General features: G+C 41.7%; 2 protein-coding genes across 2 annotated transcripts in view; both read right to left on the bottom strand.

The window, feature by feature from the left end:
* Nucleotides 1-8,164, bottom strand: part of PHC3 (polyhomeotic homolog 3) — a 70,759-nt gene extending 62,595 nt beyond the window's left edge. Inside the window, 4 exon segments of the mRNA XM_021702553.1 lie at nt 656-787; nt 789-812; nt 5,050-5,215; nt 8,150-8,164. Of these exon segments, the coding sequence (XP_021558228.1) occupies nt 656-787; nt 789-812; nt 5,050-5,215; nt 8,150-8,163 (336 nt within the window). The 5' untranslated portion in view covers nt 8,164.
* A 4,660-nt stretch (nt 8,165-12,824) lies between these two features.
* On the bottom strand, nt 12,825-13,687 carry LOC123324838 (calcium load-activated calcium channel-like). The gene is given in 3 exon segments (XM_044914848.1): nt 12,825-13,027; nt 13,030-13,234; nt 13,441-13,687. Coding segments are annotated over 3 exon segments (576 nt in total). The 5' UTR covers nt 13,609-13,687.
* Between the last annotated feature and the right edge of the window lie 1,906 nt (nt 13,688-15,593).

Below are 15,593 nucleotides of genomic sequence, written 5' to 3'. Positions count from 1 at the left end.
GACCCTCCTCCCTCTCATGTGCTCTCTCTCTCTCATTCTCTCTCTCAAATAAATAAAATCTTTAAAAAAAAAAAAAAGCATTTAATCAAAATTATCCTGTTATCAGTAGGAAAAGTATGTGTGGACATTAGAAAGGTGCATGGATACGTATTTTAGATAGAAAATTTCTGGACTGATACATATTAAACAGTGGCCATAACTGAAGAATGAAAAACAGTAGTGAGTCTGGAAAAGGAACACCTCCACTTTACCTCTTATAAAAAATTTTATACAGTTTGATTTTTTTTAATGAATGTAAATTACTTACATTAAAAAAAAACCTTTTTTCATTGAAATGTAAATACAAATCATGTAACCCAAAGTATTCACTGTTGTACCTAGAATTTTATACACAAATTCATGACACTAGCATAGTATTTCTGCAATGCCGATAAAAAGCAGTGGCGTAAAAGCTAGTGACAGAGTACCATATAAAACAGCCATATTTTTTAAATTAACTGCTACTTGGCCACCTATTAATTTAATTTCTTTAAGAAAAAATAATCACAGCACATTTGAGAATTGTGAAATAATACCCAATGTATTTATTTTCAGTAATTATCTGCAAATAATGTCAACTTTAGTCTCACAAATTCTTAATTTATTTCAGTCTCACCTGAACAGCAGCAAGGCTCTGAAGCTGGGAGCTGCTTAAGTGCTGCTGCTGAAGAGCTGCGGTGTGTAGCATCAAGTGCTGCTGCTGAGCCGCGTACATCTGCTGAAGGTACTGAGCAGCTGAGCTGGGGGGGGCGATGCAAGGCCTGCTGGATCACCTGTGATGAGCCAATTGCACGAAGGTCAAACCATGATCTTAACATTAATCTTAATCATAAAATAAAGTATAACAAAACTGGCAGTTGAAAACTTCACTACTGTAATAGTCAATGTCAAGTTTATTAACACAGTTCTCTCCTAGTTACATATCACTGAGATTCACTATTCTATACAAATTAAAACCACCCAAAGAGGCAATTCAGAAAAGAAAAAAAGCCAAACAACCACTTGAAAAGATCTTCAATCTCATTAGTAGTCAAAATTTACAAATTAAAACAAGATACTATTTTCCAACTTTCAGATGAATAAAGATTTTTTTTTTAAAGATTTGATTTATTTGATAGAGAGAGACACAGAGAGAGCAGGAACACAAGCAGGGAGAGTGGGAGAGGGAGAAGCAGGCTTCCCGCTGGGCAGGGAGCCCGATGCGGGGCTCAATCCCAGGACCCTGGGATCATGACCTGAGCCGAAGGCAGACGCTTAACGACTGAGCCACCCAGGTGCCCCGGATGAGTAAAGATTTCAAAGAGTATTACCACTAAATGGGAAAACAGATACTCCCATACAGTGATAGTAAGAATGTAAATTGGTGTAACTATTTTAGATAAAACTTAGTTGAATTCGGGGCTTGGGTGTAGAGAGGAGTATGCATAACCTTGCAGTCGTTACAAATAGTAACACAGAGGTGCCTGGGTGGCTCAGTCAGTTGAGGGTCTTTTTTTTTTTTTTTAAACAGATAATGTATTATTTGTTTCAGGGGTACAGGTCTGTGATTCTGCCTCTTGATTTCAACTCAGGTCATGCATGATCTCAGGCTCATGAGATTGAGCCCTGTGTCAGGCTCTGCACTGGGCATTGAGCCTGCTTAAGATTCTCTCTCCCTCTCCCCCATCCTCCCCAACTCTCTCTCTCTCTCAAAAAAAAAAAAAAATAGTAATGTAGATCAATGCTGCCCAATATAGCAGCCACTAGCCACATGTGTCTCCTGAGTACTTACAAATGTAGCTAATGCAACTAAGAAAATCAGTTTTTAATTTTACTAAATTTTAATATAAAGAGCCACACATACCTAGGAGTTACTGTGTATGGAATACAGACATATCTACATTTATCAACAAGAACAAAAATTTCCAAATATATCATTAGGTGAAAAAAGAAGATTACTAAATAGTGTATAAGATACCATTTTTATATTAAAATATTTTAAAGAATATTCAGAAAAACATTAAAAGACTACCAACAGATAACTAGATTCAAGGTGATTTTTACCTTCTCATTTGTACTTTTCTTTAAATGTCTGAAAAACATCTGAGTATTATATTAATAATCACATAAAATTATAACGCTGTTTCATGTTTTAAATTATTGACTTTTTTAGATGTTTTTTAAATGTCAGATTCCTTTCAACATAGACTAAAACTATTCTAACTAAAAAGAATTCCTGAAAAAGTGTAAATTACTGTCAATATTTGTTAATGAAATATAAAATCTGAGCCTGAAACTTCATAAATAAATGTAAAAAAGTCAAGTATTCTAAAAACAGAGAAAAATCCTTTATCTGTCCAAACCTGTAAGTCAGACTACGCCAGTCCTCTGCAACCATGTCCCAAAGTCATATCATGCCCACAGTGACTATGAAACAGCACAGAACCCTAATCTGAGCACCAAACCACAGTTTTCAGAGCTAAGAGAGTAATAGAGCCGTAATCCCACAGCTTGAGGTCTGAGTCGGGACACCATGAACCACAAAGAAATGAATCTCTTCCTCCAAATTCCAAGAAAACATATTTCCCTGTGTTTACTTTCATGTATTCATATCTCATCTCTCCAACTACAGATTACTAAACATGCTACAGACTCTTGTCACAAAATCAATGTAGGCTTTTGACCCCTAGTTGCAGAAGACTATAGACTAACATTAAGTGATTTAGAATTACAACAGTATGTCTTTTTGCTCAGGTAAATCTATATATGCTCTTTAAATTACATAACAAAACTAAAATCAAACATTTTAGTTCGATGAAATGAATAATCTATTTGACACATTTTTGGCAGAGTGTAGTTATTTCTTCTATTGTCAGCATAGTCTTTCATTACCATTCAACCATACACTCATGGGAGAGACTCTTTAAATACAAGTTAAAGGTACAACACACTGTTCTTTTATTATTCCTCTAAAGAAATGAAGAGGGCAAACAGAATTCACAGGGCTGAAAAAGAATGCTGGAAGGTATTAAAGAACTCCTTAGGTAATTCAATAAATACTGATTTGATTACATCTTAGGGGAAGCATTTATATGACCTCACTAGAACTAGTGTTAGTGCTATTTGTGAGATACATGTATATCTACACATTTCCATTTATTAACATATCCAGCTATTTGTGAGATACATGTATATCTACACATTTCCATTTATTAACATATTCAGCTGAGGTAAAAACTAGAGATCAAAATGGCACATTAAAATACCACATTATCTGGGGGCGCCTGGGTGGCTCAGTTGGTTAAGCGACTGCCTTCGGCTCAGGTCATGATCCTGGAGTCCCGGGATCGAGTCCCGCATCGGGCTCCCTGCTCGGCAGGGAGTCTGCTTCTCCCTCTGACCCTCCCCCCTCTCATGTGCTCTCTCTCTCATTCTCTCTCTCAAATAAATAAATAAAATCTTTAAAAAAAAAAAAAAAATACCACATTATCTGTATGCTCAAAGATCTAGATACTCTTTCCTATGTCCTTTTCCTCAAAGAAAGCTGAAGAACATTAAAAACACATTCCTCATTCCAGTTTGAACTTTTGCTGAACTGACTCCGTCTCCAACAATTCTGATTCCACCCCATGGTAACTTCAGAATCCTAAACAACAGAACAGTTAAATAGCAATGGAGTGGAGAGAGGAATATGTTGCAAACAATAAGTTATTTTCAGAGTAGAATGAAATTATGGAGATCGTAGAGAGAGTAAGCAGGTATAACGAAAAAAATAAAAACTCAGAGTGGTTAAAGGCACAACTCTAAAACCAGACAATCTACTAGCTATATGAATTTAGGAAAAGTTATTTAACCCATTTAAAACACCGGTTTTCCCACTTGTAAAATGGAGATAATAATAGTATCTATTTCATAGGGGTCTGGTGAGGATTAAAAGAGATAATCCACGTAAAGCATTCATCAAATGCTTGGCACATACCAACTGTTCAATAAATATTAGCTATTATTATTGACTGGGCATATATATTGTGCTCCACACAGTTCTAATGCTTCCTTTTATCCCCATAACTGGGGCGCCTGGGTGGCTCAGTCAATTAAGGCTCTGATTCTTGGTTTTGACAGATCATGATCTCAGGGTCGTGAGATTAAGCCCCCCACGACCAGTTCGCATGCAGCTGGGAGTTCCGCTTGGGATATTTTTCTCTCTCTCTACCTCCCCCTCTGCCCCTCCCCTCGCTTGAGCTCATGCACTTGCTCTCTCCCTAAAATAAATAAATAAAATTAATAAAGTATTTTTAAAAAATCCTCATAACTAAGGAACTAGGTGGTCTCACCCTCATTTTATAGTTTCCTGATGTGCAGAGATCACGCCCCTCAGCCAACACTACATAGCTACTAATGATTAAGAAAATGGAATTCGAACACAGAGCATATCAGACTGCAATGCCCATGCCCTTTTTATGCAATACCGTATTGTCTCAACCTCCGTTATTATAAAGATTAATTTTCTCAACCAAGTGAAGACCTAAAACTTTTCCTAAATATTCCTTCCCCCTAGTTAAATATTCCTTCCCCCTCTGCCCCTAGGAGCTTTTAAATGGATCCTCCTACTTAGGTTCTTAGGCCACTTGAGCTTAAAATGTACCTCTTAACACATCTACAGACCTGAATAGATCTTCTTAAGTCTCTATTTTGGGTTCAAATACAAAAGAACCCAGAAAAACCTAGAGCCATTCTGCATATTAAGGCTGTGGGTTGAGTGTCTCCACATTGCAGCAGCACCTAAAGACCTTCCAATTATAATTGTCCTGACCTATCGTTTTATAAGCCACATGCTGACAAATATAAGCCCTCTCAATAGAATGATTATTAAATAACTTTTTGATTATTTCAAACGTTAACAACCCTGTGTACTCATTTAGAGAATATCATGTGACTCATCTGAGGGTGTGAAACAATAGCTTCATCCGGCTTCAGAGAAAAGTAATGACATGCTAAGTCCCAGCCTACCCCTCATTCTAACTGAAATACCTGCACAGCATGGCGGTCCGAGCCACTGTAGACAGAGATCTGTGGCTGCTGCATTCGAGAGGAGGAGGTGGTGATGGTGGTGGTGGTAGTGCTGCTGGTTGTTGTCGACACAGAAGATGTGCCAGGGTTTGGCTCACTATCCATAGCTGTATTGTGGTCCTTGAATCTGTCAGATAACACACAGGATTTGCATTGGCAAAAGCATTATTTCATGGGCTTTAAAGAGTATTTAATTATTTCAAAGAAATAATCAGCAACAATCTAAATTTTTAAGAAGACCCTCCTAAAATGGCATGGATCACACACAGTCACCATAAACACTTAGAAAGGAAAAGGACTTCACAAATATGTAGCACATTTGAAAATTAATCTCCACTAAATTTGCGTTCAATTGATTCAGGATATGCAACTTAAATAAATCCTGGCCTAAACTTTATCTTTCCATTATTGAAAGATAAGTGAAACCAAAACAGGTTTATAAGAGAATACTAAACTACCTAAAAAATAAATACTTAAGCAGCATCAGAGTACTTTAAAATATTTCTTTACATTCTTTTGCCCATATTAATTACAAATTAAAGTAATTCTTATCTACACATTAAAATAGGATGCCTAAGGATTTGTTAATTGGCTTATTTCTGGTTAACATATGCACTCTGCTTTAAAAATATGTTCTCAGGGCGCCTGGGTGGCTCAGTCGTTAAGCATCTGCCTTCGGCTCAGGTCATGATCTCAGGGTCCTGGGATCAAGCCCCGCATCAGGCTCCCTACTGGGCGGGAAGCCTGCTTCTCCCTCTCCCACTCCCACTCCCCCTGCTTGTGTTCCCTCTCTTGCTGTGTCTCTCTCTGTCAAATAAATAAATAAAATCTTTAAAAAATAAAATAAAAAATAAAAATATGTTCTCTTATTAAATAAGTTAATTTAAAAAATAATTCTTTTAAGGTTTTATTTTTTAAGTAATCTCCACATCCAACGTGGGGCTCTAAAGGGCACCTGGCTGGCTCAGTGGGTAGGGCATCCGACTCTTGATCTCAGGGTCATCCTGAATTTAAGCCCAACGTTGGGCACAGAACTTACATTAAAAAAAAAAGTAAAAATAGTAATTTTTTATTAACTCACACTGGCTTTTCCCTAACTAGTCTACAACATTGTCCTTACTACATCTAATAACTCGGGTTATACTTATCAGCAGATTACGCTGGGAAATCAGAGAAGCAGCTGGTAACAATTTCTTTACACTTCTTTACAAAAACCTCTTTTCACAAAAAATTGCTCCAAATTCTGAAAACAGCATAATTATGTCACTTTCCTCATGTATGAACAGTAAAGCTCATAAAGTATATTTTTGTACCAGGCTTTCTGATTCCTTCCCCTCTAATATTGCAAACTCACTTCATTATTGGGTATAAACTTCCACTTAACACTGAATCTATACTTGAATATAGTCAAACAACATTGTATTTTAAGTCAATTCTGAAGGCCTCAATATTGTTAGAAAGAAGAACTACAATAGCTTTTGTAGGGTTAGAAATGCACCAGAATGGTGAAATGCACACTTGAGAATACACCAGTTTTATCTGCCTTTCTTAACCCCTCTTTTCTTCTGAGAAACAAAATCTGACACACATCACATCAGCATCATTGACAAGAATGTAACAAGAACACTTTCTATTTCATGAAAAGACAAAGGAATTTGGCACTAATTGTGCATACATACGCTATTCCCATATGGTGTCCTTTTACGTACAAATATTCTTTGTTCTTTACATCATTTATGTAAATAGTACTTATATGCTCTTCAAGGAAGTAAAAAAAACAACTCAATTTAATAAAAGGAAAAGTGAAAGGAAAACAGTGGAGGAAAACAGGTGACTTCACTTTTCTGATTAGTAAATGACTCACACATCTTTATGCTTCTCTAGGGTTTTTTTTTTTTTATAGTTTTTCAAACTGCCTTCCAATCATCAAATCACAGCATCATATGGTAACTGTTCAACATCATTCAGATTTAGTGGTAGATAAGGTAAACTTTTTACCAAATTACTGAACGTCTTAACACTTCTGAAATACGTAGCAGTAGCTGTGATATGCAAAAAGCCAGTTTAAATTCTGGTCCTTTTAGAGTGCTATTCTATGCAACCATGTCCTCAAACTCAAACCCCTGGGTAGATTTGTTCAGTAACAAACCAAAAATGGTCACAGATAATCCAAATTCTAGGCACAAGTCTAAACATCAATGAGTAGAACTGGCCAAACCATTGTATTGCATTTGGAGACTTAGCACAAAAGAACAATTTTGCTAACTCCACCGTCTGTGCGTAGTACAGTCTGCAAAATAGAGCTGGCAGTCCTGGTACACAAGAGGCCTACCCAGGAAACACTTAAGTTTGAGTAGCTAGCTACGGATACCATCACACCACACCGCCACACAAGAATATGGCCCTCTAAGGAGGCATCGACACTGCAGCCAGAGACCCAAGGGAAATAAGGTCCTTCTATCTGGGGTGTTTTCTTCCTGGCCAGACCCGCAGGAACACGACCCCCCCACCCCCTCCACTCCAAGGCCCGCGCTGGGACACCTTCTCCACGCCTCCCGGGGGAGGGGGTGAGCAGCCTCGTCTCCGGTTCTCCCACCGAGGAGGAGTGGGGTGACGCCGGGGCGGGAAGGAGGGAAGCGCGAAGGAGGCCTGGCAGTGCCCGCCCAACCCTCCCCAGTCTCCGCGGGCCCCCAGCGCGGGCATCCGTGACAAGGCTGCCCGCGGGGCCCACTTGCAGGGATGACAGCGCCTGAGGAACCCACCGGGGCTCAGCTCCCGAAGACCGCAGCAATCGGGGTCCCTGGGGTGACTCTGCACGCAGAGCCCCGCCGATGTGGGATCAGACGGCGGAAGCAGCGCTCCCGCCTGGAGGTAACTAGACCCTTACAGTTGGCCTCCGCCCCCCGATTTGGGCCAAGCGGGATCCTCAACGCTAAGGAAGCTCTTGGGTATCCCTTTCCCTGCACTGCCCGCTAAAGAGCCTTGCGCTTTCCCCTTAGGGGACATGTCGCTGCCCCACTCGCCCCCCGGTTACGACATCAGTCACCAGCAAGTCACTCACTCCGCTTCCGCCATCTTCTCTCCTCCATCACTAACACGGGCTGCGCATGCGCCCCCCGGCAGCTAGCGGAGGGGCGGGGTCGACTCAGCCCTGGGGCCCCCGAGGTCACGTGGCGTCCTCGGTTTCCAATCCCCCTCCCACCTGAGGCCTTGCTCGGTCTGCGAAGTGAGCAGGTTTCCCCAATTTAGACGCCAGTGTCTCCCCTCCAGCCCCTCGATTTCTCCTGCCTAAGGTCTTACTCTTGAGGTGGGGTCTGTGACCAAGATATAAAAAGTTCTGTTTAGACTGTTAAATTACAAATTTAAAGGACATCTCAAATATACGAAAGCCTATGTAAATTGCAGAGAGTGAGATGAAAAGAAAATACAACCAAGATTGGAAGCTTGAAGTTTCAGTGGGAAAGGAAATGCTGTGGTGGCTGCAGGGCTTGTTACCTGGGGCTCAGTGGAGTTGTGGGTCCAAACCAGCGGTTCCTCTCTCAGGTTCAAAGATAGTCTTCCAGACGCTGGCGAGGTTAAGGAATCACCCTGATTACCCTATGAATACCATTCGTGTCTAGGACATGAATTTACTGAGCACTCGGTAGGGATTGCAAACTTGAATACCAGAGAGAATAAGCAGGAAAGGCCACCAGTTTGCTAATATGTTTTACGGTACAGTATATATGGCAAGTACTCTGAGGCAGAATGAGATAAACAAAGATGAGTATAAAAAGTCCCTGTCTTCCAGGAAATCTTAATCTGGAGAGTGGAGAGAGGTTTGTAGAAATATCCGTGCAACGTAAGTGTTCTGAAACAGATCCATTAAGTGCTTTGGCAACCTTAAGTTCACAGAATAATCAATCTTTACTACCCTTAACAGAAAAAAAAAAGTGTACTGATCACAAGCAATGCCTTCTTTTAGTATTTCTTAAGATAGTGGAACTGCACTAATTTCAAGACCTGAGAAAGGAAGTATTGATATAAATCTATCATAAAGTGTAATGTGGTCTAATGAAAAGTATACTTAATCTTAGAAATCTTGTGTTTCAGCTCTCCCTAGGGTAGGGAAAAGAATACTTCCAATGTAAACTTAATTGTCAGTTTACATCTTTTCCCCCACTCTGGGAACATGGGTTTTTTGTTTTGTTTTGTTTTAATTATTTATTAGAGAGACAGAGAGAGCACAGCAGTGGGGAGGGGCAGAGGGAGAGGGAGAAGCAGGCTTCCTGCTGCGCAGGGAGCTGGATGGGGGACTCCATCCCAGGACTCTGGGATCGTGACCTGAGCTGAAGGCAGACGCTTCACTGACTGAGCCAGCCAGGCGCCCCTTGTTTTGTTTTTTTAAAGGTTTTATCTATTCATTTGAAACAGAGAGATACAGAGAGAGAGAGCATGAGCGGGGGGAGGCAGAGGGAGAGGGAGAAGCAGACTCCCCGCCAAGCTAGGAGCCCAATGTGGGGCTCGATCCCAGGACCCCAGGATCATGACCCGAGCCGAAGGCAGACGCTTAACCATCTGAGCCACCCAGGCACCCCGCCCTCTTGTTTTATTTTTTTAAAAGACTTTATTTTTTAAGTAATCGCCACACCTAACATGGGACTCAAACTCACAATCCCTAGATCAAGAGTTGCACACTATACCGACTAAACCAGCCAGGCACCCCTGAAAATGTGGCTTCTTTACCTTATTTTCCTCTCTGAGAGCAGTGCCTTTCCTACTACTCCTAGGAGAACTCCCTGAGAAAGTCCCCTTTGAAAAGTCCCTGTAGATACTTAAAAATAAGATATTACCACTTTTTCTTTCTTTTCTGACCTGCCCATATGATGTCATTGTCATTTGACTCTCAAGAATCAACTGTCCAGGGGCGCCTGGGTGGCTCAGTCGTTAAGCGTCTGCCTTCGGCTCAGGTCATGATCCCAGGGTTCTGGGATCGAGCCCCACATCGGGCTCTCTGCTCTGCGGGAAGCCTGCTTCTCCCTCTCCCACTCCCCCTGCTTGTGTTCCCTCTCTCGCTGTGTCTCTCTCTGTCAAATAAATAAATAAAATCTTTAAAAAAAAAAAAAAAAGAATCAACTGTCCATTGGTATTGCTGAAATTTTTGTTTAGAGGAACAAAAGTGAAGAAAGCACAGTCTTTTTTTTTAAAAAGATTTTTATTTATTTATTTGACACAGAGAGAGCGAGTGCACACACACAAGCAGGGGGAATGGCAGTTAGGGGAGAAGCAGGCTCCCCACTGAGCAAGGGGCCTGATGTGGGACTCGATCCCAGGACCCCAGGATCATGACCTGAGCCAAAGGCAGATGCTTAACCAACTGAGCCACCCAGAGGCCCCAAGAAAGCACAGTCTTAAACCGAAAGACGGAAAGTGCATAATTCAAAGGAGTGTTTGGAATAAACGGGGCAAAATTGTTCCTTTCATCCGTCTTTTCCTTGAACATCTAAGGCCTATGTCTATATTGTCACCTAGTGAAGATCGGCTTTAAAACTCCAGATGGATGTTAGGTAAAGTCAGACCAGTATTGCTTTTTAGAACATTTCCAAACTCAATAGTTATTATAACATCAACCATTTCTACAGCGTTTTACTAAGTGCAGAGGATTTTCACAAACTCATTTACTCTTCGCAACAACCCTGTGATGTAATTAGCATCATTCCCATTTAGCACAGAAGTATAGTAAGGTGATTAAGTACCCATGGTGTCTGTGCTCGAATGTACCAGATGCAGGGTTCTAATTTAAGCTTCCCATCTCCAAAGCCAAGTTGTTGTTTTTTTTTTCTCACAGCAGCATTCAGCAAGCCACTGTGAGATATGTTAGAATTGAAAAAGTATGATAAGGGACTACTCTTGAGAAATCTATCATCACTTACCTGATCAGACAGAGGAAGGTGTTTTACTTCTTTGTGATTTCCTAAGGAAAGGATGTATATGGTGTGCTAGCAGGTTGAACTTCTTTCTAAAGTTTCCAAGAACCATTACCTTGGAGAAGTGCTAGGATCCTATTTGATTTTAGAAAAACCCCTCTAGCTTTGTGAAGAATGGATTGGAAGAAAATGAAAATGGACACATGGCAACTAACTGAGACACTGTATGAATCCTAAGAGAAATGGTAAAGCCTACAGGAGTGGAAGAAAGGGCTAGATTAAAATTTTAGTTCCTTAGTTGCATGAGTCACACATCAAGTGCTCAATAGTGACAACTATATTGTGCAGTGCAGATATAGAACATTTTCATCATTACAGAAAATTCTACTGGACAGTGCCAGTTTGGACTCTACTAGCAAACCACTATTTTTGCCTTAGTCAGTTGGTGCCACTTGTAACAAATACCATCGATTGGGTGGCTTAAACACCAAACAGTTATTTCTTACAGTTTTGGAGGCTGGGAAGTCCAAGATCAAGGTGCCAGCAGATTCAGTGTCTAGTGAGAACCCTCTTCCTAGTTTGCAGACAGCTGCCTCCTTGCTGTATCCTCACAGTGTATCAGACATGGGGACCATAGACATTTGGGCTCCTTCTTCATGTAACCCACTTGTGCCTTCACGGCCTGCTGGGCCCTTTCCATTTGATGATGGAATTCTTCTACGCACCCCCAACTTTATGGCTTAGAAAGTCAGATAATAGTTTATGATAGCTCAGGTCTCATGGTAACTGGGTGACCCATTCAGTCTCTACTGAGGCCCAGGAGCAGGCCAAGAGCTGGTTCTCAAAAGAAAAGTAGTTATTGGGCACCTGGGTGGCTCAGTCGTTAAGCGTCTGCCTTCAGCTCAGGTCATGATCCCAGGGTCCTGGGATCGAGCCCCACGTGGGGCTCCCTGCTCGGTGGGAAGCCTGCTTCTCCCTCTCCCACTCCTCCTGCTTATGTTCCTGCTCTATCTTTCTCTCTGTCAAATAAATAAATAAAATCTTTAAAAAAGAAAAGAAGAGAAAAGAAAAGAAAAGAAGTTATCTGCAGAGGATGGTAGGGCTTTTTTTCCCCAAAATTCTTTTTTTTTTTTTTTTGTAGCTAAAATTCTGGCCTCTTTATTGATCTTGGGTCATATATTTGGCTTGGAAACAATGTACAACAAATAGTTCCAATTAAGATATCACAAACTAGGGGCGCCTGGGTGGCTCAGTTGTTGGGTGTCTGCCTTCGGCTCATATCATGGTCCCGGGGTCCTGGGATCAAGCCCCGCATCGGGCTCCCTGCTCGGTGGGAAGCCTTTTTCTCCCTCTCCCACTCCCCCTGCTTGTGTTCCCTCTCTTGCTGTGTCTCTATTTGTCAAATGAATAAAATCTTTAAAATATATATATATATCACAAACTAAATTTTTCTTCCAGATCTCTAAATGCTCATGGAGAGCCAACTTCCATGGTACATGGCACACAGCACAGACTTGAGAGTCTGGCCCACAGAAAATATCCATGTAAGCCAAACAAGAAAGATGCTATTTGCTTCTCATTACATAAACATTGCCTGAACTTATCTAACCAACAAACTTATTTTTCTAAAAATTAATCTGTGACTGAAAGTACTATCATGTTTGCTGGGTGCCATTCTCATTTGAATCATATCCAAAAAGTCTACAAATAACTCAGAACTAGAAAGTGGCCCAAGTGCTAAGGCTGTCTATGGCTCTTGCTACAAAATAGTTGCCAGTCTAATTTGAATGTTTAAAAAGAATGACAGGAATTACAGGGGTCTTCTTGATTTCAAGAGAACTTCCCAGAAGGAGGTGGAGGACCAAGAAATCCACCTGCCTGCTTAGTGGCAGCTCGTGAAGGGGCAAGACCAAGAATCTTCTGGACGTTCTGTCGAATTGACATGGTACAGAAAATATACAGAAAAATGAAGGAACAGTCTGTGGTGTCATCCCCTAGCAGGTTTTGATGAGACAGTCCTTGGATATAGGAAAGGGGGTGAAAGGGAGCTTTGCCACCACTCTACCATCAAATATGGAATTGAACATTCCCATTAGGGCAGTAAAACAAAAGCCAATTGCAAACATGGATTTCATTCGGACCATGGATAGGTCTCTGTTGTTATTTTTCAGTTTCTCTTCTTGCCTCTCTATTTTCTTTTTTTGTTGTTGACCAGCTGACTCTGTTATTGTTTCCTTCTTCTTTTCCAGTTTTTTTTTTTTTTTTTTTTTTTTTTAAAGATTTTATTTATTTATTTGAGAGAGAATGAGAGAGAGCACATGAGAGGGGGGAGGGTCAGAGGGAGAAGCAGACTCCCTGCCGAGCAGGGAGCCCGATGCGGGACTCGATCCAGGGACTCCAGGATCATGACCTGAGCCGAAGGCAGTCGCTTAACCTACTGAGCCACCCAGGCGCCCCTCTTTTCCAGTTTTTTACTCTGTTTTTCCACCTCCGCTTTCAGTCTCTTGTACTTGTCTGTCCTGTAAACCAAGACCCAGGTTATACCCTCAGCAAGAAGAGCCGTGCACACGGAGATAAAAACGATGAGCAGTATGTCTGCGAACATGGTGCTCATCTTGCACTTTCCTCTCTGCACTCCCACCCGCCAGGGGGGAAGCACTTGAGAGCCTGCAAAAATTAAACGACAACGACTTCCCTGGATTTCTGGGCCACCGAGTAACACTCTCTGACAGACTAGAGTCCCCAAATTTCTAAGGGTCTGCATGGTGATTCACCTATAGGGGCCTATCAAAAACCTCAAACAGCATCCCCATCTGCAACATACACTTCAAGCACCATTGGATCTGCTGGATCATAAGACCTAAGTGGCAACGCAGCTTGCACAGCAGCCTGGACCTGTCACCGAGCCTTCCCTTGTTCTGGAACCCTACAAAACTAGCAGCTTTGTAGGTCACTCAGTAAATGGGTTGGAGTAAAACACCCAAATGAGGAGTATGTTGCCTCCAAAATCCAAGAGGCCCACTAGGCATTGTGCCTCGTTTTTGTTTGTAGGAGGCCAGATGCAACAATTCATCCTTCCCTTAAGAAGGGATATCTTGACATGCCCCATACCATTGGGCCCCTAGAAATGTCACTGAGGTAGAAGCCCCACAGTCTTTTTGGATTTATTTCCCACCCTGTGACATGCAAATGCCTTCCTAACAAGTCTAGAGTAGTTACTACTCCTTGCTTACTATGTCCAATCAGCATAATATCATCGATGTAATGAACCAGGGTGATACCTTGTGGAAGGGAAAAGGGATCAAGATCTCTGGGAGCTAAATTATGGCATAGGGCTGGAGAGTTGGTATACCCCCAAGGTAGGACAGTGAAGGTGTACCGATGGCTTTGCCAGCTGAAAGTAAGTTGCTTCTGGTGGTCTTTACTAACAGGTATCAAGAAAAAAAAGCATTTGCCAGATCAATAGCTATGCAACAGGTAGCAGGGTATGTGTTAATTTGCTCGAGCAAGGAAACCACATCTGGTACAACAGCTGCAACTGGAGTCACCACCTGGTTAAGCTCATGATAGTTCACTGTCATTTTCCAGGTTCCTTCTGTCTTCTGCCCAGGCCAACTAGGGGAGTTGAATAGGTCTGCGGTAGCAGTAATCTCTGCAATCCCTCCAGGAAAGGGCTATTGATTTTTGGCTTACTATTTTTCTAGGTAGAAGCAGTTTCAGGGCCTACCACTTGCCCTTTTCCACCATAACAGCCCTCATTCCACAGGTCAGGGAACCAATGTGGGGATTCTGCTGGCTGCTCAATATATCTATTCCAAGTATGTATTCCAGAACTGAAGAAAGAACCATAGGATAAAGTTGGAGACCAACTGGGCGCATAGTGAGACAGCCCTGAGACCAAATTCCACCAATCACCTGACCTCTGTAAGCCCCTCCTCTGGCTAATGGGCCTCAGTGACATTTGGGTCTCTTGGAATCAATGTTAGTTCAAAGCCATTGTCCAGTAGTCCCCAAAGGGTCTGATTATTTCCTTTACCCCAATGCACAGTTACCCTAGTGGAAGGTTGTAGGTCCCTTTGGTAAAGGCTAGAGAAAGATTAACTATAAATTTTTGGAAGTGCCCCAGCGTCCTTCCTCTAGGGCATGTGGCCTCCCCTTCATTTAGGGGTTTCTGGGGCCTATAAACTGGCTGGAGTCTGAGAATTGATTAAGGGGCTATGACTCTTTTCTTATGATACAGCTTAAACTTTTGTTTACTTAACCAAGAACTTTTCTACTGCCAGTTCAAGTAAGAATTTAGTAAGCTTCCTATTTCCCTTCTAGGAACACCATGATGAACTAGCTAATGACATAGGTCTGCACAAGTCAGACTATTCTGATTGTTGCTTTGACTCTGCTGTCCATCATGGTAACCATGCCCACTTAGCCTTTGGCAGTTAAGTGCTGCCACTTGGCCCTGCCCCCTTAGGATCCAATTACTCCTACTGCATTTAGTTTCCCAAGTCAGTGGCTGCAATTCCCACTGTAAGGTCTGGCCCGCAGAGAAGAGTGAGCACAGAACTCTTCAGGATGCCAGGGCTCCCCTCATAAACTGCAATG

This window comes from Neomonachus schauinslandi, chromosome 1, assembly GCF_002201575.2.
Source record: "Neomonachus schauinslandi chromosome 1, ASM220157v2, whole genome shotgun sequence".
Taxonomy (NCBI): domain Eukaryota; kingdom Metazoa; phylum Chordata; class Mammalia; order Carnivora; family Phocidae; genus Neomonachus; species Neomonachus schauinslandi.
This window is presented reverse-complemented; position numbering and strand designations above follow the sequence as displayed.